Raw genomic sequence first — 26,956 nt, forward strand, 5'->3', positions numbered from 1 at the left:
TCTACTCCACTAGTGTGCCAAACAACAAAGGTTATCTTCCATATATGCATGTAGAATTAATACTGCTTATCAAATATTCTCCATGTGCTGGCCATGTACAACATAGCACAAATTGGCTTGGTACATTATGGATTTTTTCCCTCCTTTCTCTAGTTAATAAAATAAATAAAATCAGGAATTGGCCGCTCCTGTAGGCAAGATACCAGACTTGAAGGACCAATGACCTGATCCTGTATGACAAATCTCATAAGAAGTTCTCGAGGGATGCGACTGCCTATTCTACTTCTTTTCCTTTTTTGTGTTTTGCCACCTTGTACACTCCAGGACTAAACAACTGTAATGTTATTTAAGTAGTGAGGGGAAGGAGCAATGAAAACTAAAAACCATTTGTTTTCTTATATCCTGAACAAAACATTCTAAAAAAACCTGCTGTTTACAAACTGGGATGGGCACAATTTTTCTGGAATAATCCTTCTGCATTAGTACTTACTGTAACACTGTATGGAATATGGGTGACCATTTACATTATTGATACCAATATTACAAAATTGCAATGAATCTTACAAGATATGCCATATAAGATATCAGTGGCAAAGTTATAATTTGCTAAGTGAGATAATCTGGTTTATATGCATGTATCATCTTTGTATCATGAGTTATAAATACACATAATATATCTGAGGGATAGCTCAGTGGTTTGAGCATTGGCCTGCTAAACCCAGGGTTGTGAGTTCAATCCTTGAGGGGGCAATTTGGGGCAAAATCAGTACTTGGTCCTGCTAGTGAAGGCAGGGGGCTGGACTCGATGACCTTTCAAGGTCCCTTCCAGCTCTAGGAGATACGATACGATACAATATCTGCATTTCAAACCTGTGCTGTGTTTCTGGGTGACACCCTCAGACACTGGTATCAGCACTATCTAGCCTGTTTGATAGCCCATCAGGGGCAATCAGCTGTATAATGACCCCATTGAGAGAAACCAGGGGCTATGCCTTTGAGTCAGCAGGACATGTTTGGACATGTTTGTGCACAGGGGACTCCCAAGAGCTTTACCATGCCCATGTGCTGTGAGCTTGTGTTTGGGACAGAGGATATATCCTTTGCCATGTGGCTTTTACAAAAAGGGAGCTGCATCACCCAGGGCCGGTGCAACCACTAGGCGAACTAGGTGTTCGCCTAGGGCGCCAAGTGCTTGGGGGCGCCAAAAAGCGGTGCCCTGGCTCGGCAGGGAGGAGCCGCGTTTTGGAGGCACCGGAGAGCCAGAGCGTTGGCTTGTGGGGGCAGCGAGCCCCAGCCATGGAGGAGCCAGCGTGGCGCGGGGGAGTGGGAGGGGGCAGCCCTGCAAAGGCGTCGGCGCCGCTAGCGGGAAGCAGCTGTACCCCCCACCCCTCCTGCCCAGGCTGTGGCCCAGTGCCCGCACCCAGGGGCTCCTGCAGGCTGCAGCAGATGCATGTGGGCGGTGGCCCCCATGCACCCCCCGGCTTTCCCCTTGCTGCTCTCGGGCTCTGCAGCTCCTGGGCATGCGAGCCGCCGCCGCAGGGGCCCTGAGCCTGCTCCCAGGAGCTGCAGAGCCCGAGCGCGGGGAGGTGGGACCTGGGGGCGCACGGGGGCCGTCGCCCGCATGTATCTGCTGCAGGAGCCTTCGGGGGCGTAGGGGGCAGCCAGGCCGCAGCCCGGGCATGCTCACCACACTCGGGTTCTGCGGCTCCTGGCCGTGTGAGCCGCCGCTGCCCCTCCTGGAGCAGGCTTCGGGCCCCTGCACCCCAGAGGTAGTGGCTCACATGCCCAGGAGCCGCAGAGCCCGAGCGCGGTGAGGGAAGTGCCGGGGGGCGCATGGGGGCTGGTGCCCGCATGCATCCACTGCAGCCTGCAGGAGCCCCCGGGGAGGGGGCGCCGGGCCGCAGCCTGGGCAGGAGGGGCGGTGGGCGCGGCTGCTCCCCACTAGCGGCACCGCTGCCTTTGCAGGGCTGCTGCCCCCCTGCACCTCGCCGGCTCCTCCATGGCTGGGGCTCACCGCCCCCGCAAGCAGGACGCTCTGGCTCTCCGGAAGGCGGCTCCTCGCTGCCAAAGCGGCCCAAACCCAGCAAAGCCAGTGAGTGGACTCGGGGAGGGGGCCACCGGGGTGGGGTAGGGAGGGCTCGTGGGGGCGCTGTGCACTCTCCAGGGGAGTTCAGGGGTTGGGGAGGGGGGAACCTGCTCTGGGAAGCAGCCCCTGGGCACGGCTGGCCCCTAGGGTCTATAAAGGCTCGTTGGGATTTGTCCCTCAATGAATCGATGTGTAAGGGGGCGGGGGGGCAAGGTGGAAGTTTTGCCTAGGGCGCAAAATATCCTTGCACCGGCCCTGGTATCACCTCCATTTTGTCTTCAATCCTGCTTCTCTGATTGCTTTGACCATTTAACAATTCTCTTCTTGTTCTTTTCTTTTCTAATAAACCTTTGTTTTAGATCAGGGGTAGGCAACCTATGGCACGTGTGCCGAAGGCAGCATGCGAGCTGATTTTCAGTGGCACTCACGCTGCCCAGGTCCTGGCCACTGGTTTGGGGGGCTCTGCACTTTAATTTAATTTTAAATGAAGCTTCTTAAACATTTTAAAAACCTTATTTACTTTACATACAACAATACTTTAGTTATATATTACAGACTTATAGAAAGAGACCTAATAAAAACGTTAAAATGTATTACTGGCACACGAACCTTAAATCAGCGTGAATAAATGAAGACTCGGCACACCACTTCTGAAAGGTTGCCGACCCGTTTTAGATACTAAAGGATTGGCTGGCAGAGAGGTATTCTGGGTAAGATCTAAACTAGTATTGATCGGGTAATATAATATCTGGTCCTCTGGGGATCAGAAGAATATTTTATACAGTTTTAAATACAGTTTAGAACAGAGTTTTAAATAACTTCTCACTTTACTGGACCTATTTGCTGACTGGGAGCCACAGACTGGAATGCAATAAAGGGGGCTGTGTGATTTCTTTTTTTCAGCTTCTTAATAACCAGTGTGGGGGATCAGGAGCACAGTTTGTGATTGATTGGTGAATCTAACTACAGTGTTAACCATCAGTTAGAATCTACTCTCCTTTTTGCAGCCTGCTCTGACCGTGGCATTTTCAGTGTGGGCTACCCTAGGCACCTCGGGTCACACTTACCACAGACCTTTTCACATTACAGGCAGAACTGGTAGTGATGCCTATAGTTGAGGGAGCCTAACACTCTACGATTCCATTTTCAACTGCTCGTAAAACTCGCCCAAAGCTTAATTTTTCAGCCAGAAGTTTTCCATGCTTGCCCTTTGTCTCAAGGTGAATACACCTGTACCCCAATATAATGCTGTCCTCGGGAGCCAAAAAATCTTACCGCGTTATAGGTGAAACCACGTTATATCGAACTTGCTTTGATCCGCCGGAGTGCGCAGCCCCGCCCCGCCGGAGCACTGCTTTACCACGTTATATCAGAATTTGTGTCATATCGGGTCGCGTTATATCGGGGTAGAGGTGTATTTTATTTTAAAGTTTCAGCTCAAATGGTTCAGCCACCATGCATCATAATAGTATATGAGGATGTAGTTAAAAACTGTTTGTTCTACAAGAGGCATGCCTCATTCAGTGCACAGGATGGACAGCAAATGAGAGAGAGTTGTAAGAAGAGTATGGATGTTCTCTTGAGGTTAAGGCAGTAGCGTGAGACAGAAGAGGGTTGGATTCTATTCCTGATTCTGCCCAAGGCTTCTTTTATGATTCACAGATTCCGAGGCCAGAAGGAATCATTGTGATCATCTAGTCTGATCTGGGTTACATGCTGCCTATATGTGAACAAGCAATTGTATAGGTAACTAATGTCAGCTCTGCTTCTAGCAGCACACTGATATTCTAGAGCCCAAAAACATTGTTTACTTTGTACATTACCTAAGATGCTACTCAAGTTGGTATTCCAGGATGTATAATGATTTTCTTCAGCTTTCTTTATGTACTGAAAATCTGAACACTGAGCTTTGTTATTCAACAACTCTCCTCAAGTCCAGCGCTGGTTAAAGACACATGCTATAACTGGTTTGATTGATATGAAGAAGCATTAGTTAACACCCTGCCAGAAGGATAGGAGTTTGGAGGAGAGCGGCACACAAAATTGAGAGAGTAACGTACTGTTGTTCTAGAATGCAGTAAGGAAAAACAAACTGACATGAGTTATTCACTATCCAGTTTCCCAATATGTTAAGATATGTTGTAAAGGTAGAAGTTATTAACTACAGGCCTCTACTACAACAACTGATTCATTTGAATAAGGTTAAAAGATAAATTTATATCAGAAAAGTTGCTTCTGAAAAGCTACTTGTGAATGATAACTTACCTGGTCAATGTCAGCATTGCGTGGCAGGAAATACACAATGTTGTTTGTGATCTTCTGGGACAGCTTGAAAATTTCAAATGTAGAGGCCAGTAAAGGAAAAAAAAGCTTGACATGGGTTCATTTGCTAGGTTATAATATCCCCCATCTAGTGATTAGAGACATTACATTCTTCTACTTAGTCTATTGGTGCTACACATTAGATACTCTTTTGAAATGTCAGACCTAGCACTACCAAAATGGATAAACTCTTCACATTCCATAAATTTGCCCAGATGTTATGAAGTGTTTCATGTTTAAGAGTTTCACTAACATTGTTTCTTAAAATGAAAATAGTACCTGTTAAAACTGTCACACATTTTTCATTTGCTAGCTATTTTCTATCCCATATTCTGGCTTGATCCTTCTAATTAATCACACATATATAAAAGATTGAAAGTTACACACACACACACATAACCCTCTGGTTGCAACACCACAACTGATTAATGTGAAGATGATCATGTCACATAAGATCATGGCCTCAAGAAAGAAAATAGAGGCAGGGAACATATGAAAAATCCTAAGCAACAAGATCATGTTTTCAAACAAATATACTTCATAGTTTGTTTTTTTTAATTGAAAGAAGAAAAATCAAAAGCAATATCAACAATTGTTTTTTGATAATTTTTGGAGACACGTGATCTAAATCCACTGCACACCGATCTTGAAGGTAGATGCTCCTGAGCATTAACCCCAGCTCTAACACGACTCTCTGCATGGGCAAATCACTAAGGACCAAGTTTCGTGTGTCCACTAATTCTGAGCACCTCAATTTTTGGGTATCCAACCTCACACATTTAAGGCCTGATTTTCAAGCATTTTGCACCTGCAATTCCAAATCAAGTTCAAAGGAGCCCAAAGTAACAACAGAACAAGATAGAACCAAAGAATCATGCATTGTTCTATTCCTGAAGTGAATATTCCTGAAGCTAAAAGAAGTAAAGCTCTTCTTAATGTGTGAGAGCTATTGCTGTGAGCATACGACTTTGAAAGGATATCCATCAGGCGATATCATTGTTCTAACATCAAAGATTTCTGCCGTGGCATAGTCAGGACCCCCCCACGGAGGGCTGAGGAACACAACATCTGCTTTTATATGAGAAGCCAGCAACATGAAGTCTCCACATATGAAGTCTATCTGATCAGATACTCCATACACTTCTGCATTATTGTGGGCAAGACTGATCTTAACAGGGTCAATATCGATCGCAATCACTGAAAAGAAGATGAAAGGAAAAAGAATTAACACTATGAAACACAAGCTGACAAAGCCATTGGACAGATGTCCATATTGTTTGCCAAAACAAGATGTTCTTTTGGTTAAGGTGCTATATTGTAGTTCTTAGGTGCATAACGCATTTATAAACCCACTAATTTTGTGTTCCCAGTCGGGACTTCTATAAATATGTATACTTTTTGTCATATACCAATAGCCAATTATCTCAATCTTGTTGCTAAAGCACACCAGACTGTATTTCCTCAAAGGGGCAAATTCTTACCCTCCAACACTGGAAAGCAGGGGTTCCCAGATGCTGCAGAAACAGTAGAGTTTCACACTGCAGGAAGGAGGGAAAGCAGGTGAGATCTGGGAAAGCTGGCTGTGGTTGAACATACCCTGCATGCTGTGAAGCACAGTTCTGTAATGGCTCCCTGTGCATTCCTGAGCTGGGGTATTTGGAACTGTGCATCTGCTACTATGTTGATCTACCAACTCAACACTGGGCTGGAGTCCTGGTAGGTAATGCATTCTGGGAGGGCAAAGACTCCTTTCCTTTCCTTGACACCAGCAGAACCCCCTAGGATACATGGCTCAAACTCCTTGGCTGGCAGCTGATCTCACCCCAAGAATAAATGAAAGACAGGCTGCAAGAGATGATACTAATCAATAACTCTTCTGAAAAGTAAACTGAAACTATGTGCACCTGGTACAGCATGAGAGCTGTTATGATACAGTATAAACATTTACACAAAACTCAGTCACAAAATATAAAGAAAAAAACTAAGTTTAGATGAAAAGAATAGTTACAGAAATAACTGAATGTGAACTGCCAAATTTAGCATAGATCACATCATAATCTGCCTTCCCCAGAAAATATTCAGCACTAGAATATGAATCTGCTTTGCACCCATGAACGTTTAGTGAGAGATTCCATGGAGCAGAATGTGGAGTATTATATGTTTTCACTGAAGAAGTTGCTTTCACTCCATTAGTGCAGTAGCAATAAATTATCAATGTAAAAATACACTTATTATAGATTAACATTACTTTGCAGGAACTGGCTTAGCTGCACCAGCATGTGCTCCTATTATTGGCAGTATTTTATAGACCATATGTAATGTGCTTATAAGTGGCACACAATTGCATACTGCATAGTTGTCATGGAAACAAGAAGCTGTAAACTGCTCTTCTGACATACACTGCTGATTAGCTTAATTTTCTGTGCCTCATCAGAATCAGATCAACTGAATGGAAAAAAAAAAAAAAAAAACCTAAAAGATTCTTGGGGACTGTGGGATTATTAAACCTGATAAATGATTTCTTGAGAAAAACTATTCTTGGGAACATCTCTTATACACTGTTTTTCTTAAACTGTTGGAGTGAAGAGCATTTCCTCCCAAATTCTTTTTCTCTCTTTTTGGCGAGGGGAGACTAGATGGCACTTTTCTCAGAGCCAGTCAATGATGTCCCTTAGTTTGTCACAGGCATTGTCCCAGGAAGTCTGTCACAAGCTGAACCTAACTTCCACAGCAAATTCTTTAGATTCTGCACCACTCTGATGTGGGAGACTGAAAATATTGCAGCAGCTTCATTCAAATTAAAAATGGAGTGTCTTCATTAATTTGTATTATTCATTTTAATTTTAATCAGTACTGTAGTCCCTGTGTTATTTATTTTTATATTAAATTATTCCAGCCCAATCCTTACAGAGCTATGGGAGTCTACTTGGGCTTGGGATATACACATCATACAAATTAGCTATTTTACTAAAACGTGATAAATAAAATAACTTTGAATAATGCAACAAGTGATCATCTTTGGCTAAAATAAACTGATTAAAATATGCATGGCAGAAACACAAGAGCAGTCCTGTTTTTTTCAAATATATAAACAAAAAGATTGACATGCTTATGCTGGAGTAAAAAAATTCATCAATAGTATATATCGCAGTAGAACATAATGAATAAGGTAAAACACATGTAGAAATCCGGTATCAAGACTACTGATAGAGAGAACAGGGGATGGGGTGGGGAAATCACTGTATACAAATAGATGATTACCTCTTTTTGATGCCAAGGCAAACTGAATAGCATTTCCTCCAACTCCACAGAACGCATCCACTACTATATCACAGTTGAAGGACTGCCTGACACGGCTTGCAATATGCTTAGCAATCTTCTCAGGTGTAACAGAAAACCAACCCTCTGATGGAGGCAGTGTGGGAAGGGACGGAGAGAAAATTTGTCAATTGTTTCCAAAATCAATCATTCAAAAGAACTAAACAGAGGCTGAACATTAAATTAAGCCCAGCAATTTTGGCACCATGCATTTTACTAGGGAATTATGGGATTGACCCTGTAAGGTTCTGAATACTAATTCGATACAGCAGTTTACTTTAAGTCCAGGAGTAGTCCCACTAAAGTCAGCCTACTCATGTAATTACAGCTAAACATATACTTCAGTGCTAGATTGAGCCAAAGTGCTCAGCACCTTGTAGGATCAAGCCCTACAATACTGTGATGAAAAGATAATGGTTTCTACTTAAGTCACAACAACACCATTATGTTACAAACAAATATACAGCAGATCCAGAATTTATGTTAAAATTAAAACAGAGCTGAAATAAAATGGTAGAGAAGACAGAACATGGGTCTTTATAACTGAAGTTCTGTATGCCTAATATTTCTCCTTATATTTACATGGGGACCGCTTGAAAATGGGGGCTGCTTGAAATAAGATGATAAAAAAATCACAAGAAGTTGTTATACAATCACTAGTCTTTCTGCAAATTTATGACTTTTTTCCTTGGAGAACCCATACTGATCTATGTAAAGCTGTATTTTAGCAACTGACTAAATTTAGAACATTTAATATGCAAACATGACATGTAATCAGCATATTTCAACATCGGAAGTTTATTTGGCCATATACAGATTACACCTTTTGCCATCTGATTTCTGAAGACCACTGCTGACACGAATTAATCAAACAGAATATGGTATAATTACAGACAGCTCAATTTTCAGAAAAGATCAGGTCTGACATATGTGGCAGATCCTCAGCAGAGATCAACATAGCTCTATTGAAATCAATGAGCTATGCTGATCTGCACCAGATCACTATACATTTGTTCATACATGCCACAATGATTAAATTATTATTCACTTCTGCTTTGTTTTTTCTTATCAGATGATGAAAGTGCAGGTTTAAATACCTTTACACTGCAATGTTTGCACGCGCCAGCTAATAACATACCTCTATCTAATTTAATCCCCTCATCAAACCGAGAAAACAGTCTGTAACGCTGTGCCCAGTATTTGGCCAGCTCAGGATCAGCGGCAATCTCAGCAGGAAAAGATGGTGGTGTCGTTCTATTCTTTTTTTTCTTCTTTTTTTTCTTTTGGGTATTTCTTCTTTCAGTTGGTTCAGCTACAACTGAAAACACCAAATTACAAAGTTAGCATCAAAACAGAAATCCCTCATTTCAAGGGTGAGGCCTGTAGCATGTAAGTAAATATATGGCAACTATTATAATGCCCTATCTAAGCACACTGCTGGATTACATATGCGGTCATTTGCAGAATTCTGCAGGTTGGTAACCTGAGCTAGAGACACTCATGGTTACGTTTGTGCAGGCTGCAGTGGTTCCATACCAAATTTCCAGTACGGATATAGCTAGGCCACAAACCCATTATTAAGACAGAAAGGGGAATACTGATGAAGTGTCTTGCGGTGGGTTTGGATTGGTAGGTCAAAGGGAAGAGAATGAGAGCTCAGAGTGGCATTAGGAACTTGGGGTGAATTTACAGTTGGAGCACCACCCCGACAAGCTTCTCTGATCTGCACCCCCGCCACAGCGTCAAACCCTCCTGCTCACCAATGTCAAGTCTAGTTATCTTGGCTGCTTGGTTCCTGTACTTATTGCCCCTGACTTAGCTGTTAAGCTGACTAGTTAACTGGCAAAGGGGTGAATCTCAGCAGATTTACCATTCTTTTCAGCAGATGGCAATATAGTTGACACTGCATAATTAACAACTGTAATCCAAATCAGAGGGCAATTTAGTGACCAAGTATAAGCAACTGAATTATGCTTTGTATTTAAACCAGAAATCAAAGCTGATCTACACAGAAGAATTATGTACTACTAATCTTATATTAAAATAAGTAAAACTGCAACCACAGGAACAATGGAATGTATATGGAATCCTCAGTAATCCTATTCCTTTGGAGCATAGTAAGTGTTAAATAATAAAAAAAAAAGGCTCATAAAATACTGGATTTTTTTTTTCTAGAAAATAAAGTAATGTTAGTATTGACACATTATATGTTTCTTGAGGCTCAGTGCAATAACATATCCAAGAACCCAAACTCTGACAATCCAGACATTTGTTTTGATTGAATCAATCCCTACTAAAGACTCTCCCTCACTACTGAAACAATGCAGCAATGAGGGAGTTCACTGGGAGTAAAGAAGATTGTCAAACTGTTGTTCATTACAAGCCCCAAAGAATCATTATTAAAAACAGTGGCAAGGTCAGAATTTATTCAGAGAAATGCCAAAGCCACCTTCACCTGCACTGGCATTGCACAAACCAAATCTCAGTTTGCAAGTTTTTGACTGAAAACTTAATGAAACTTACTATATTCTTAAAGTAAATATAAAATGACAAATAGACTGGTAAAGAAACCTTACAGGATAAAGTTTATAACCAATTTGCCTCCAGTTATTAAAAACTGTACGTACCTTGACTCACACTTTCTGTTTCTACCTGAAGATAATCTGGAATATCCAGAGCAACTAGCTGTCGCCCAGAATGACATTCCTGTCTTCCTGAGCTCTGAGAGATAGAGCCACTTGCTGTTGCGTCTTCCTTCTCCTTTTCTTCAAGGTTATTTGTTCCAAGTTCATAACTAACAATGCTGGAAGATAGCGGGTCATGCTTTTTCACATTGAGATTATTACTTTGTGAACTTTCCTGTTCCTCTGAGTCACTGCTTGTAGAGGAGCCCAGCATCTTATCCTGAGCAAAGGATTCCTGGGATATAGTCTCCTCCACAGGTTCACTAACCTGTTTTAGGAACTTCTCTACCTGGAATTGTCAAGTATCACAAATAATTAGATTGCACCATCATCACGATGAAACAAGGTAGTTTAAACCAGTGGCTCTCAACCTTTCCAGACTACTGTAACCCTTTCAGAAGTCTGATTTGTCTTGTGTACCCCCAAGTTTCACCTCATTTAAAAGCTACTTGCTTACAAAAATCTGACATGAAAATACAAAAGTGTCACAGCACACTATTAATGAAAAATTGCTTAGTTTTTCTTATTTTTACCATATAATTATAAAATAAATCAACTGGAATATAAATATTGTACTTGCACTTCTGCGTATAGTATACAGAGAAGTATAAACAAGTCATTCATTGTCTATATGAAATTTTAGTTTGTACTGACTTCGCTAGTGCTTTTTATGTAGCCTGTTGTAAAACTAGGTAAATGAGTTGATGTACCCCCTAGAAGACCTCTGCGTATCCCCAAGGGTATGTGTACCCCGGTTGAGAACCACTAGTTTAAAACTCTCTTCCACTGATATAGCAATAGTTCATATTAACGTATTATATACCCTAAAAAAAACTGTTGAAAATCTTAAGCTTGCACAGTTAAAAGTGAATGTGCAAACTGCTTCTTTGGGCCAATGAATCAATATATGATCAGACTAATTCTCCAAATACTAAATAACAACACAAATTTTCCTTTACAACTTTAGATACGCATTCTGTGTGTATGCAGGAGACAAAATCCATGCAATTAATTCATATAAGTAGTACAATAATCCAATTTCACAGAATTCATTAGAGATGAAAACAAAGAATAATATGAAAAACTTTCTGGCATATGTAGGCCAGATTTACAGCTTTTTAGTTAACTGTCTCATCCTGTGAACTGCATTTAAAGAAGGCTGCAAAGTGCATGTAAATTAGCTCCACGTTAGCTGCCTCTTCCGCTGAATTGTACCTAAGGAAGGCTGTGTGTAGTAGGAAATTCCATCAAAATAAGTTTATTCTCTCTTTAGAAGAGAGAGAGAGAGAGAGAGAGAGAGAGAGAGCGAAATCTTCAATGTGAAATGCCCTGGAGAAAAACTACCAGAACGCCTTATCTAATGTTAACAGTTGGAGCCCTGATCCTTCAAAGATCTCCACATATGGTTAACCTTAACATTACCGCTATTGTCTTTGCAAGACTGGGCTTACATCAGCAGGAGACAGACCTCCTCATGTAAACCGTAGGAAGTATACCGTTATTTTCAAATAGCCACATATTTCTTTCTTAATCCCCCCAAAGTGGAATTTTCCCCAGAATTACACTGGCCTCAGGTGCAGGGTGGGCAATACTCAGTCTTAGATCAGTGAGTTTAGTGACAAGTTTAAGGTCCAACACACCACTACCCACCAGTGTGGAAAATAAATTTTGCAATAGGAGAGTTGGAAATCCCATGAGCCCTAGAAGAATGTGAGATAACAGATCTTAAAAAGGAGGCTGTTAACTAGAAAAATCACTTGTATAACAAGTTTCTCTAAATATGTTACTAATTCCTACGCAAAAAATCTGTTAAGATTGAGATTACATTAAAGTAGGTACAGGTAAACAAACCCAACAAGAATACTGAAGTTATCAAAATAATATAACAAGGGAGAAAAAGTGATGACTAAAAATCAATTGCTACAGTCTATAATAGTGAACAATCTAGTAGCTTCTGTTGAGTCAGGCTGAAACCTAAACCAATGATTTGGGTGATCACAGCAACGATATAGCAAATGTCCTGGTGATGGACAGGAGAATGGATAAAGCTTTTGGGGGGTATTTTTATGTGCAATAAAAAGTTATGCAGGTGTATACAATTCACTATAGCATACAAATATTTTTTCCTCACTATTAATGCATGTGTTTGCATTTTGAAATGCATGTATTTCAAAATGCAGGTAATTCAACGATCTATAACAGTGGTGGGCAACGCACGCAGCCCATCAGGGTAATCTGATTGCAGGCCGCGAGACATTTTGCTGACACCGCAGGCACCGCCCCCCACAGTTCCCAGTGGCCACGGTTCTCTGTTCCCAGCCAATGGGAGCTGTGAGAAGCGGCAGCCAGCACATCCCTGTGGCCCCTTCGCCTGCAGGCACCGCGTCCCACAGATCCCACTGACTGGGAACATAGAACCGCAGCCACTGGGAGCTGGAGATGGTGGTGCCTGCGGATGGTCAACATCAGCAAAATATCTCGCGGCCCGCAATCAGATTACCCTGATGGTCTGCATCCGGCGCGGGCCACAGGTTACCCACCATTGGTCTATAATTAGAAACATATATACACATTACTGAACAAATGAGGAATCTAGAGGTAACGAAAGCTGTTTATATAAGTTGGCTGTTAAGATGACATTCTTCAAAACAACTCATGAAGAGTCTTTCACTGTTTTGATATGCTTCCTGACTAGAGTGCTTTTTACTAAAGAAAGATGTGTAAGCAATAAAGAGACCCAGGTTGATGCTTAATAATGTGCATTCATTTGATCTTTACTGACCTAAACATTCCCGTTTTCACAGTTCAATAATAGTTATCAGAACAAACACGGATACATCTATGGTACTGTGGTTAGGGTGCTTTGCTATACCAGTGCTAATAAATAAACTTATAAGAAATACTTATACCTTACTCAAAGTTGTACTTTTTTGGCAAGACAACATTTCTGACTCTTCTGTGAAGAAGATGTGTTTGTTTTTGCTCTTGACTGGTTTGCGCATGTCCAAGAACTGGGATTTGAGCTTTGCATTTTTCTCCAAATACTGGACCTTTCTGCAGCTAAAGTTTGAAATTCCCCCATATCTGCAATCAAAAATTATTGATTAAGAACAGAAGTTTAAATATGTGGGATTCAACTGTTATGAAATGTTAGAGAGAGACTGTCAGGGTTAACAGGCCAAACATTATCTTAAAATTACACTTTTCAGCCTAAATACAAATTTAACTATCCAGCTCTCCCCATAAAATTAAAATATTTGCATATTACACAATGTGTGTTAATGACACCTTATCTTACAAGTAAAATGGACTCCATACTGGATGGAGCCAAACTAAAACATCCTCCTCCGCAAGTTTGTAGACCATGCCATGAGCCAATGGAAACTGTTTTCATGATGAAATAAAACACTGTCAACATCTGCATTAACAGGACAGTGGCTTTGTCCTAATATAATGAAGGCACAATAAGTTCCTATCTGGCTCCTAACTGGACACTAAACTTTTAAAAGCTGATTAACAATAAGAGCCCTCAGGAGCAGAGAATTTAAGAGACTAATTCATAATTTCACAAAACCGAGATATCTATAAAACCACATGCAAAACATGAATTATACTTTAGGATGCCATCTAAGTTAAACCTTTGTTATTTGTTACCTTCACTTCAAAGCACTTTTATTATTCTCTAATTCACCTTTAACACTTTGCATCCCTCCTTTCCACCTCTACAATCACCCAAAGATAAACCTACAGTTTTATTAAGCACAAACACTAATTTTCAAAATAACCTTCAAATAACTTAATAGTCAAAAGGAACAGAGATTGCTGGTACACTTGAAAATAATAGTTATGGGGAAGCTAGTGCGTAAAAGGAGCTAATTTTCGGAGGGCGGGGGGAGAGGGAGAGAGGAACACTGAATTTGCTTATAAGTCATTACTTTTGTCCTGTACCATGCTTGAATCCCAGAAGAGAACAGGTTTCCTCAGGATCTGCAACAGGATTTTCATCTGCATCCAGTTCATGGCTATAAAGAAACCCAGATACCAGTTACTTTCTGTAAAAAGTTACCATTTTTATTACAGTTCCTAGTAAGAGAGGAAAATTCCCATTAACACTGGCAGACTCCACAGCCTGTACTCTTATCTTCTGGGTTTTAAAGGCTACATCATGAAGAAACCCAAGTATTAATGAAGTTTTAATATACACATCAGTAAGTATTTATATCCTCCAAGTCACAAGCTAGTCAAGGGCAATCTATCCATATGAATGGAGACAATAGGCTTTTTCTATCTCAAGGCATAAGCATTTCTTGTTCTTATGCTACTGGAACGATATTAACACATTAGCAATACCACCTAAACTAGTAACTACTTAATATTGTTCCCATTCCTTCTCTTACCATCCCCAAAAATAAAAAAGCAGGTTTTTATGCCAATTACAAATAAACAAGTCCATTCTCAACAGAAGGTGCATCCCATCTAATTTAACAATCTGGTGACATAAGTGTGTATATACCTCCCATAGAGTTTGGAAGTCAGGGGCTCTAAATTCTTTCCTTGGAATAAAGAAAGAGAGACCTCCAACCAACATAGAAGCTCCATGCTGTCAGATGGGAAGATAAGGAGGCAGGAAAGCCAATTATTATTATTTGCGTTGCAGGAATAGCCAACTGATCCAATTAGGATCAGGGCCCCGTTGTGCTGGGAGCCATTCTAATACACAGGAACACACAGAAACGGATTTTAGAAATAGAAAAAACTAATTTATTACTTGCCTCCTCTTGAGTTTGGCATGTTTATATTCAGGTGGCTCATCCTCTTCTTCGTCTTCTTTCTTATCACTGTTGTATGATCCTCTTTTGTCATTTGAATTTGGTCTAGATGGCTCCTGTAACTCTAAAGAGGCATAAAAATGGCACTGTAAATCTAAAGAGGCATAAAAACGGAGTGCCGGGGGGAGGGCGGAGAGCCCGGCCGTGGCCCCGCTCTCCCCAGCCGGCCGGAGCGCCACGGGGAGGGCGGCGAGCCCCCCGCGGCTCCACTCTCCCCGACCGGCCAGAGCGCCAGGAGGAGGGTGGAGAGCCCGGCTGCGGCCCCGCTCTCCCTGGCCGGCCGGAGCACTGGGGAGGGCGGCAAGCCCGTTGTGGCTCCGCTCTCCCCGGGTGAGCGCCGCCCCCCTCCGTGTGCCGCCCCAAGCACATGCTTGGTAGGCTGGTGCCTGGAGCCGGCCCTGGCAGTGACATTGGCTAAAGAGCTCACAGCAGCACTCAAACAACTCACTGGCAGTCCCAGGGCTAGGGGCAGCAATTTAAGGAGAATAGAGGGGATAAAGAAGGAAAGGAAGGATGGGGGAGGCTGCTGAGAGTTGGCTCCAATCTCCTGCCTCTGGTGTTTCTGTGAAGCTGCCAGGAGAAGGGGGAAAATCTGTCCGCTATCTACAGTCCTCAGCAGTGGCTACTACAGGTTTCTGCATCAACCTCCTAACACCTCAGCCTCTGCTGGTCTTGCATATTCCACCCCTCCTCTTAAGCAGAAGAAACCACAGAGCAGTACAAAAGGGTTATACGGGCTGCCTCTGGGGAGCGCAGGCAGGCACAAGGCAAGCAGCTCCTGTAAGCATGTCCCGCCCTCCGGCTCCGAAGCACAGCTAGGCGGTTCTGTGTGCTGCCTTAACCGCAGGCACCGCCCTTGCAGCTCCCATTGGCTGGGATCCGTGTACTATGTAGGAGCCTGGGGGGGTCATGCCGGCTGCTTTCTGGGAGCCACGCGGAGCGGGGTAAGCCCCCAACCCCGCTCCCTGGCAGGAGCTGAGGATCAGATTAAATGGTTTGATGGGCCGGATGTGGCCCGCGGGCCGTAGTTTGCCCATCTGGCTTATATAGTACCACCAACTTGATTTGTTCACACCTAATAGTTTACAGTGCAGTAAGCAAATGGATGCCTTGTGATATTACATATATTGAATCAAACAAAAACAGATGTTCAGGTACAGTATTTTGGGGCAGACATGAGAAGATGGAGTGAAGAAAGGATTGCATGGTTATAAGGACTTTCCTTCAAAATTGATCTTTCACAGGCCAGATTTATTAAAACATCTATTTCTGTTCTATTTACTCCAACCTACTGAGTGAGATATATACTAGGAGGAAGCCAATTGGTCTGTGTTTTTACAGTAAAAGCTTTGTTATCCGGCATGTTGGGGAAATGAGGGGTGCCATTAAGTCAAAAAATCCAGTTAATTAAGAGGGTGGGAGTTCCCAGATCCAACACCCCAAAACCCCTCCTGCACCCAAACTCCCTCCCAGAGCCCACACCCCACAACCCCTCCCGAAATGCCAGTTTATAGAGCTTTCTGGTTTGTAAAGTGCCAGATAATACCGCTTTTCCTGTATATAAATAGTATAGCAGCTGCACAGCAGAAAAACTTAAAATGATGAAGCACTAATACTGTTATCCCACCACTTCTCTAGTACATCCAGAGATTTATAAAAAAAGAGATATTCCATTAAAAACACTTTTATCCAAAGAATATGTTCAATAATAAGGTCTAAGAGGAGAGAGATGAGGCTTGAGTTAATTAGACATAAGAAAATAAAATTTAGGCCTGGTCCCCACTAAGTCCCCACTTCGGACTAAGGTACGCAAATTCAGCTACGTTAATAACGTAGCTGAATTTGAAGTACCTTAGTCCGAACTTACCGCGGGTCCAGACGCGGCAGGAAGGCTCCCCCGTCGATGCCGCGTACTCCTCTCGGCGAGCACTTCCGGGATCGATCCGGGATCGATTTATCGCGTCTTAACCAGACGCGATAAATCGATCCCAGAACATCGATTGCCTGCCGCCGGACCCTCCGGTAAGTGAAGACGTACCCTTAGTTGTTAATCATTCTACAAAATACTCAATTCCCAGGGTTAAACTGAGTAACAGAGACAGGGCTAAGGTCAGTTCTTGTGTTATATAAATCCATCTGGAGAAATATTACCAGAATCAATATTAGCTAATCCTATACGGACCTGACTGGTTTGCGCTTTTATTTTCAGAAGATGCACTTTTCCTGGTTCCTCCATTGCCTGATTCCTTCTGGCTGGAAACACAAGGACACTGCCTTGTACTACTAGTTGAACTCAGATTTTGATGGCTGTCATAAATTATTGTTAGGGCTAATTTGCTCTCCTCCGCTTCCTCCAGATCCAGATTTATGTTACTAAGCCCAGAGAGGATTTTATTATGGTGCTCATCACATGAACTAGGGTTTTCTTTACAACTGATGTTGGAGGGAGGATAAGAAGAAAGTTGTGAGTCCAGCACTTGATGAGATACAGCATCTGTACTAACACAGTCTACTTCTCCTGGAGGATCTGTTTCGAGTTTAAACGCGTTGATTTCTGTGCCATCATCATGTGGGCTGTCAACAGTCCATCCTTGACTTGCCCAGTACTGAAATTGTTCCCAGTAATACCAGTATAGTTCGCTATAATGCTGCTTCCACTTTTCCTTGGTGTCAGGAGAGTTCCAAGGCTCAGACGTAGGTACATTCTCAGACAATTCTACTTCCATCTGCTTCTCCAGCCAACTTTGCCACAGAAGACCTTCTCCATACTCACTCCAATATTTTTCCCATTTCTCTTTCATCTCACTGGGTAAAGCATCATTAATAGGGCAATCTCTATTTTCACAGTTGTCCTCATTCGGAAGCTGGCATGTTTTTTTTCCCTCAGTTTGTTCTGTATGTAAAGCTGGATCATCTGAAAAAGACTGGTTATGGTCTTCACAATCTTCTTCCCAGGTTTCCCGCATGATCTCATTCAAGTGCTTTTGCTGCAACTTTTTCTTCTTTTTCTTCTTCACTATCTTATTTCTCTTTCTGGAATTTTCTGATGCCTAAAAATCAAAGAGAAATAAAATGTGTTTTTAAAAAATGCCCAGAACCAAGTAACTCACAAGGGAGAATTTATTCTTTCCTCCTTGTTCGGTCTTCAGAGACATTCCTGCTTCTGCCCTCCTCTCATTACTCAGAAGGCTAATGCAAGTATTTTTTCCTCATGAGTAAAGCTACGAGTATGTCATGGAGGTCGCGGAAGTCACAGATTCTGTGACTTTCCGCAACCTCTGTGACACTGCGGCATTGGGGGACTCTCCGCAGCTCCCAGCTGCCATGGGTGGCGGCCTCCCCCTCAACTCCCAGTCCTGCAGGGCAGGGGGACTCCCCGGAGCATCCCAGCCCCGGCAGGCAGTAGGGTTCCCCCCCAGAGTGCCCCAGCCACCACAGGGGACCCCTGGAACTCCCCAGCTCCAGCGGGCGGTGGAGGACCCCCAGAGCTCCCAGCCACCATAGGCAGTGACGGGATCCCTGAGCTCCCAGCCCTGCAGGGTAACAGAGGATTCCCCCCACCCCCGTCCCCAGCTCCCAGCCACTAGGCAGGGAGCCACTGCTCCCCGCCCCTGCATTCAGTGGGGTAGGGTGCTGGACCCTCCTCCCTCCCCATTTTGTCATAGCTATTTTTAGTGAAAGTCAGGGACAGGTCATGGCTTCCATGTTTATTGCCGATGACCTGTCCATTACTTTTATTAAAAATATCCATGACAAAATCGTAGCCTTACTCATGAGATCACTGGTAGAAGATACTAAGGAAGCTTTTGGAGGGGAGCAGGGAAAGAAATGAACTTCTGCCACAGCAAATAACCCTTCCATTTGCTGCCCAAGATACAAGGTAAACCTGACAAAACTATCCAATGGTGAAGGTGAAGAGACAGGGAAACAACTAATAGGAGGAAAAAAGTAATAAGATGGTCAACTTAGTATTAAACTCATCATTGGTATAAAAAAATGAAACTCCATTCACTTTGGCGCAGGAATGCTTGTTTACATAAGCAGTGAATTTGGCCTGTAGTCATTTTTAAAAGCCATCGACAGAGATCAAGAAATTGTTTCACTAGTGCCTGACAGTGGATCTTTGGCTAAATCCATGAAATTATTAATTTGTGTGGTGGGGCGACTGCCCCACGCCCAGAGAGGGTGGGCTGCGGCAGGCCCAGACGCCTGCGTAGATGCGCAGCCAATCAGAGAAGGGCTTACTGGGAGCCAATCAGAGGGCAGATTGGGGCCAGCCAATCAGGGCCCGTCTTAGCCATATAAAAGGCCGCTCCGAGTGAGAGCAGTCAGTCTGTCCTAGGCCTTCAGAGGGGAAGGTCTGGCTCCAGAGCTGGGAGGCCAGCTCCATGGACAGCGCAGCGCAGTGCAGTGCAGGCCGGCTTAAGAGAGTGGGAGAAGGCTCTTCTCCATAGCCTGCCAGGCGGCAGGCCTGGAAGGAGGAGGCCTAACACAGAGAAGGGCCGTTGGGGAAGCGGTCCAGAGGAGTAGTCGGAGGAGGAAGGAGAAGGAGGACAGCGAGACTGTCACCAGAGGGCCTCTGGACCGGGACTCAGAGTAGTGGGCGGGCCTGAGTCCCCCCACCCCCTTTTTCCCTTTTGTGTGCTGTGGTGCCCTACTCACAGCCCTAGGCCACAGGGAGCGGCCGGCCGGAACCACGCCAGATCCGGGACTGCAAGGATCGGGTTGAAGGCGTGGGGCTGTTGATTACACCCCCCGCCCCGGAAGGGGGTGTGAATGGACAAAGAGACACTGTCGGAGGACAGTGTTCCAGAAGAGGACACCATACGTTGGGAGCAACGCAAGTCCGCGCACCTAACAAAGGCAAGACGACCAGGAGGAGGTGCCGCTGGGGTGAGCTACCACCTTGTCACAAGTTGGCAGTAAGATGGAAAGAGAATAATCCTCTTTTACACTGAGTACAATTTACTAGGGCCAACAGCTAAAAAAAAAAACCCTTATCCTGCACAGAAGTACATCCCCAAACTTATTTCTGAATCACAGTCAGCTTCACTCAGCTTTATAGTGCTGAGGAAAGGAGCTTCAAAGTTCATTTGCATCAATGGCTGAGACTTTCAAAAGAACAAGCGGTGTTCAAGTTGTTAAATTGGAAACCCATTTTCAGTTGCTGTCAAAGTTCAGCTAGAACTGAAATGCTGTGATCCAAATTTTGCAAACCTTACTCATTTTTTCTTAACACCTGCTGGATAAAAGACATCCAGAGTTACCTAATGGGGTTGTTATCTGTACAAATATCTTTGGAAGTACCTATATTTTAGAACAAAACTTTCCTATTATGAATCTGAAAAAAGTCAAACACGAGAGTTACTTAAACTCAAACCTGCTCTTCAGATTGTGTGTGGTCACTTCAGAGGCAAAAGCTGGACCATCAAGAAGTTGGTTCCAGAGAACGAATACCAGTCTTTCACTGATGTTACTTCCTTCACAGCCCTCATACCATTCTTTATTTTAACATACACTTTGTAAAGCACCACTCTTACCGGTGTTCTATAAATTAAAAGTAGTGTGTATTCATTTCCCATTCAATTTCTTTGTCCCATAGTTTGTGTACCACTGTTTTTAATAATGTGTTTTGATCAGTTTATTCACAAACTGGTTCATTCAAGAAATTAATCAGTTTCTAGTCCTACAACTTGCTCTGTGGACCAGCTCCTTCTCGCAAATACAGAGAGACCCACATCAGACAGAGTTCAATTTACTTTCATAGTCCAGAGTCTGGAAATACAGACGCATAAAAAGCACAGTAAACTGAGGTTTACCACAAATTCCTTGTGAGCTGACAGTCCTCCGAACTGAAGTGGTAACCCCATACTTCTCATGAGTTCAGCCTCTGAGTCCAGTTCATCCTCTTCCAGGACCAAAGAATGATTGTTGTTTGAATTTTTTGCCACATTGGGATGATGATGATTCCCCTCCTTCTCTTCCTCTGTTTGCTCCTCTCCTATAAACAAGTTATATTAATTTACAATTTCATAAATTGGTTTCAATCCTACCCAGCTCTGCTCTATATCTTTCTGATGGAGAATCAGGAGATCTGCACCGCAAGTTTCTTTCCCCTGTTACATTCCATAACAACATTTGAAAGCTTAGTAGGCACAGCCTTCTCCATCTCTTGCGTTAGTTGATCATTGCGGCAAAACCAATTATCTCCAACTCATCTGAAGTGACTAGTTTTGCTGACTTTTTTTAAACACAGCAGCCAAGAAATACACTCATGAATTCTGAACTTTTGAACGATGTCATTATTTCAATTAATTATAACAGAATAAGGGCCTTGGTTTTTGCCTGCACAATTTTTGCCCCTGTAATGAACTGCACTAAAAATAAATTCCCAGGAAAAAGCGTGAATGGAGTGGGGACACAGAATTGTGGGTGCAATTCGCTACAGGCACAATTTTGTGCCTACAACATGAAGACCCAGTATGAAAATCAAGTCCCAGCTGTTTAAATATTTATAAAACACATGCTGCCTGATAGTATCTGGCCAAAAATCTAAAAGCAAGGGAGAGAGTACAGAAAGTAAACATTTCACAGGACTTCTTTTGGTATATCGTTAAACCATGGAAATAGTCAGCAACTTTACAAATGTAGCATAAATGGGGTAACAAAGATCATACAATTTTACACAACATGGCATGCCAAGAATGTCACTAAATCTTCTCAAAAAGGATACAGATAGCTATCAAGTCACCATTTGCTCTTCTCTCAGTCTTTACATTTAAAAAAAAAATTGACATAATTACAAATTTGTTTAGCGCTACAAAAATCATTGCCAAAGTAGACACTGCATATTAATGAGGCTGGCTAAACGCAGACATTTGTAATTCTGTAGAGAAAATTGATTCTTAAGCATTTAAAAAAATCATAGTTTTAGCCCAGAATATATTTATTATGCAGATAACAAGGATCATCTTCAAGTTCATCTACTAAAATGTGCTCTCTCTCCTTTCACCTCTATGCTTTGGTTGGTGACTGGCCCCAGAATTCATCCATATACCTAAAACAAATATGATTGCCTCCGTTTCTGACCCCCACCACTCTGACAATTCCACGTTCTTTCAATCTCCACTTTGTTGTCCTTTCTCAATGTATGTGGAAAGTTTAGCCTCCTCTCTAAGTAGAGCTTTTCCTTTACAAAATATTTAATATCTGGGCTGGGTAGGAGTGACAGGATAGTAAGGAGGAAATCAGATGTGAAGGGAATCATGTTCACGTAGGCATCTTGATGGGGAGTGCTAAGGATGGTAGCCAATCAGAGCAGAGGAAGTTACAGTTGCCAGAACACAATGTACACTTATAATTATGTTATCCTTATGCAGGGCAGGTCCTCTTAGCAAAAGCATTGAGAAATGGATGAGAAATGAGTGTATGATTATGGGTTAGCAACTATACAGCACTACCGCACCCTGAATAACTAATGTAATCACTTGTTTTCATAATTACACATATTATCACAAAGCACATATTTACTACATAATTAGTAATTAATTTAGCCACTTGAACTAAAATGAACCTTGGTGTCTTTAATTATCAAGCATACTTTACCTGTACTGTCATAGTCTTCTTTACCATAAAACCCCTTTAGTCCTAATTTGTATAATTTTCGATCCCTATAAAACAAATGAAAAAACCCCAAACATTAAAACACATCATCATCATCATGGGCATACAAAGAAACAGAAAAACAACACAAGAACCATGAGAAGGCAACATCACTGACGAATCACAGAAAAATTCAGCAAGAACAAGAAGGAGCTGTAAAGACTGGCTGAGAAATAAGGGCCTCCTCCACCTGCTAGATAGAGGGAAAATCTAATGCCCCAATTCCGCAATGAACTGTTCACGGGGTACCCCTTGCAAGATCAATGGTCATTCATGGCATTATCAGGGCCCAAGTGCTCCGATTTCTTCTGAGAGGGTGCTGAGTGGAATATGCTTTGTTACCCCCAATGCTGCCCCTAACAAAATGCCAAGCTCATTGCTAGCATCATCCTGTCTTGCTCACATTTTACAGTAGGCTAGGCAAGATGGTCAACTGATCAGTCACTTGACTGTCTACTATTTGACCAGTCAAATATTGTCAGATCTTCCAGCACAAATGCCCTGATGTAGGTGGCAGACTACACTTTTGATTGCATGATGGTGTCTGTTAGCAAGCCTACATAAATGTCTTAATTAGGGCTGTCGATTAATCGCAGTTAACTCACGCAATTAACTCAAAAAAATTAATCGCGATTAATCCCAGTTTTAATTGCACTGTTAAACAACAGAATATCAATTGAAATTTATTAAATATTTTGCATGTTTTTCTACATTTTCATATATATTATATTCTGTGTTGTAATTGAAATCAAAGTGTATATTATTTTGCTCACAAATATTTGCACTGTAAAAATGATAAAAGAAATAGTATTTTTCAATTCACTTCATACAAGTGCTGTAGTGCAATCTCTTTGTCGTGAAAGTGCAATTTACAAATGTAGATTTTTTTTGTTACATAACTGCATTCAAAAACAAAATAATGTAAAACTTCAGAGCCTACAAGTCCACTCAATCCTACTTCTTGTTCAGCCAATCGCTAAGACAAACAAGTTTGTTTACATTTACAGGAGATAATGCTTCCCTCTTCTTATTTGCAATGTCATCAGAAAGTGAGAACAGGCACTTGCATGGCGCTTTTGTAGCCAACATTGCAAGGTATTTACGTGCCAGATATGCTAAATATTCATATACCCCTTCATGCTTCAGCCACCATTCCAGAGGACATGCTTCCTTGCTGATGATGCTCATTAAAAAATAAGTGTTAATTAAATTTGTGACTGACTGCTTTGGGGGAGAATTGTATATCCCCTGCTCTGTTTCACCCGCGTACTGCCATATATTTCCTGTTACAGCAGTCTCGGATGATGACCCAGCACATGTTGTTCATTTTAAGAATACTTTCACTGCAGATTTCACAAAATGCAAAGACGGTACCAACGTGAGCTTTCTAAAGATAAGTACAGTATTCGACCCAAGGTTTAAGAATCTGAAGTGTCTTCCAAAACCTGAGCGGGACAAGCTGTGGAGCTTGCTTTCAGATGTCTTAAAAGAGCAACACTCCAATGCAGAAACTAGAGAAGTCGAACCACCAAAAAAGAAAAATCAACCGTCTGCTGGTGGCATCAGATAATGAAAATGAACATTTACATACATGGTATGTCTTAAAGGTGCCACAGGACTCTCTGTTGCTTTTTACAGCTCCAGACTAACACGGCTACCCCTCTGATACTTGCTCTTTTTTGTTACTGTTCTAATATGACAGCAATTTTAAACATGTTATCATTTTGACACTCTGAAAATATTGGACCAATATTTGGCCAATTCATTGAGCAATTATTTTTGGACCGGTCCAATGCCCAGCCCTGCTGTGGAGCACACAGGTATCTCCCCTGCTGACCTGACATTTCTGGTGACACCCACTAGAGAGGTGACGCTCCGGTGCTCCCAGTGCACAGGGAGAGACCCACCCCCTGGAAAGAGGCAGGCCCTGCATTAGCGCTAGTTACCAGGCCCGCCCAGAGAGCTGAGCCCCCCCCGGGGAAGGGCCCGTACTCACTCCACAAAGGCCCGGGAACAGAGGCACAGGATGCTGCCAGCTCCCTCGTCCGCCTGCAGCAGCAACTCCGCCACTAGGCGGCTCCGCGGCTCGTACGGCATCCCGCACGCGGCCAACGGGAAAGGCGGGGCGCAGCTGTCACGCGCCGCTCCCCAGGGCTCCAGGCACGCGCTGCTGTGCAAGTCTGGCGGCGGCCGCGGGAAAGCCCGAGCTTGAAGCGGGGGCGCTGCGCACGCAATGGCGCCGCGTTCCTTCCGCCGGAAGCGGCCTCAGCGGGGTCGGGAGTCGCACCCAATGGGGTCCGGGCGGAGTCGCAGGAGCGTGTTCTTCGTGGCTCAGGGCCGACGGGGGAGCCGCGCTTGGGCTCCCTGGCGTCGGCTGGGAAAATGCCCGGCTGAGCCTTTCGTTACCGGCACTTCCCGCGTTATGTGCAGCGCGGGGCGCCCTGCTGGCCCTTGGGGCAGAGTCCGTGTCCCGGCCCCCCGGGCACTAGGAGATGAAGCTGGTGGCCGCCTTCCACTCCTCGGAAATTGTCCCCCCAGCGCGCTGCTTTCCTGCCAGACTCGCTCCCGCGCGGCAATTGCTACCAGGCTCTTCTGTTAGCAACAAGTTCTTCTATTATCTGAACACTGTTGAACGAGGCTTCTCAAGTCCCTACACTAGTGATTTCCTCTCCTGAGATAAGGTGCTGTTCTAGTACCGGAGTCCTCTTAAGTGGGCAGAGGTGTCTGGCCTGTTTATCCCTTTTGTATACAGTATATTTCAAACACATTGTTTCTGTTCTTCTTTGTGCCTTTTAAGTACACGTTGGTCTCTCTTGGTGATTTCTGCATTTGTTATAGGTATTTTATCTTCTCTCTTTATATTTATGGTGTATTTTTTCCTTCCTAAAAGCTTTAAGTTAGATGGTGCACAACGCTTTAACCAGACTGGAGGGGGACATGTTCCCACTACACCATGCTGAGCCTGCCTCATTTCCATCCCTGGCACTGAGTGCAATGACAGTTCCAAGGGGACAGCAGCTCTAGCCTCATCAGAGGGGGCAGCTGGCCAGCACCCAGAGGGAGCATATGCTACACTCTTTCAATGGATAGGCAGCAGCATATCTGGGGGCCTCTGCCAAAGAGATGCTCCCTCATATCACCTCCTCCTAATTTAGGGGCTGTGTAGTTGTCCATTTCCTAGCAGACATGTGATGCCTAACTCAAGGCTCAACTCTAATATGGTAGAAACCACAGGCTAAATAGATGACCAAATACATCACATTCAACTGTCTTGGGACCAGTATAGTCACTCATCAAAAAGGCCATTTTTTTCATCATTGTTCTGTCCCTGTGGAATGTTAGCTACCTGTTTACTTCTCCCTCGTTGGTCACAATTGTGCAGAAACGGACATCTTTTAGATAAGGAAATGAAGCAGCCAAGGGACAGAATGTATTACTAAGCTGAGTGGGAGGAAAGGAAAATTAGGGAAGTTGCCAACTCCCTTTTTCACATGGGCTAGCCCTACTCTGACATCTAAGACCTTGTCTTCACTCAGGGAAAAAAGGCATGTGCTAAACTTGAGTTAACTAACTCAGGGTAAAATCCTAGGGAAGACAAGGAAATTTTCAGTTTTCAACATGAGTTAGCAGGTCTACTTGAAGAGAGGCTATGACTCACCTCTAGTGTCCTTGTAGGGTAAGCAGCATGCTACTTACTCTTGACCACTTGAAGGTATAGGAGAGGTACACTGCTCATGATTAACTCAAAAGTGCATTTAAGGCCTAATCCAAAATCCATTGAAATTAATGGAAAGACTTCCATTGACTTCAGTGGGCTTTGGATCAGGATTTTTAGTGGAAAAATGAGTGATCATTGGGGATGACATTTGGTAAATGGCACGGTATATGATCTAGAGAAGAAATCCACATATGATGCATATAAAATAAATTCAATGGAAGTGAATCAGTTCTGGCTCCAACTGAAACTTTTTTATTTAGGGCTTTATCTATTGTACATACAAAATTGATTTGAATGACTAAACAAGTACATTTAACACTGAGAGAAGAGTTATTGC

General features: G+C 43.1%; 1 protein-coding gene across 1 annotated transcript in view; it reads right to left on the reverse strand.

The window, feature by feature from the left end:
• Window positions 1–25,593, reverse strand: part of TGS1 (trimethylguanosine synthase 1) — a 39,436-nt gene extending 13,843 nt beyond the window's left edge. The window contains exons 1-12 of the mRNA XM_054018439.1: window positions 24,898–25,593; window positions 22,845–22,909; window positions 21,059–21,240; window positions 17,422–18,289; window positions 15,183–15,303; window positions 14,346–14,432; window positions 13,320–13,494; window positions 10,354–10,699; window positions 8,865–9,044; window positions 7,670–7,813; window positions 5,387–5,605; window positions 4,352–4,428 (exon numbers count right to left, since the gene is read on the reverse strand). Coding sequence (XP_053874414.1) covers window positions 4,352–4,428; window positions 5,387–5,605; window positions 7,670–7,813; window positions 8,865–9,044; window positions 10,354–10,699; window positions 13,320–13,494; window positions 14,346–14,432; window positions 15,183–15,303; window positions 17,422–18,289; window positions 21,059–21,240; window positions 22,845–22,909; window positions 24,898–24,998 — 2,565 coding nt within the window. The 5' untranslated portion in view covers window positions 24,999–25,593. The remainder of the gene's footprint in view (window positions 1–4,351; window positions 4,429–5,386; window positions 5,606–7,669; window positions 7,814–8,864; window positions 9,045–10,353; window positions 10,700–13,319; window positions 13,495–14,345; window positions 14,433–15,182; window positions 15,304–17,421; window positions 18,290–21,058; window positions 21,241–22,844; window positions 22,910–24,897) is intronic.
• Window positions 25,594–26,956: the final 1,363 nt, after the last annotated feature.

This window comes from Malaclemys terrapin, chromosome 2 (assembly GCF_027887155.1).
Source record: "Malaclemys terrapin pileata isolate rMalTer1 chromosome 2, rMalTer1.hap1, whole genome shotgun sequence".
NCBI lineage: Eukaryota > Metazoa > Chordata > Testudines > Emydidae > Malaclemys > Malaclemys terrapin.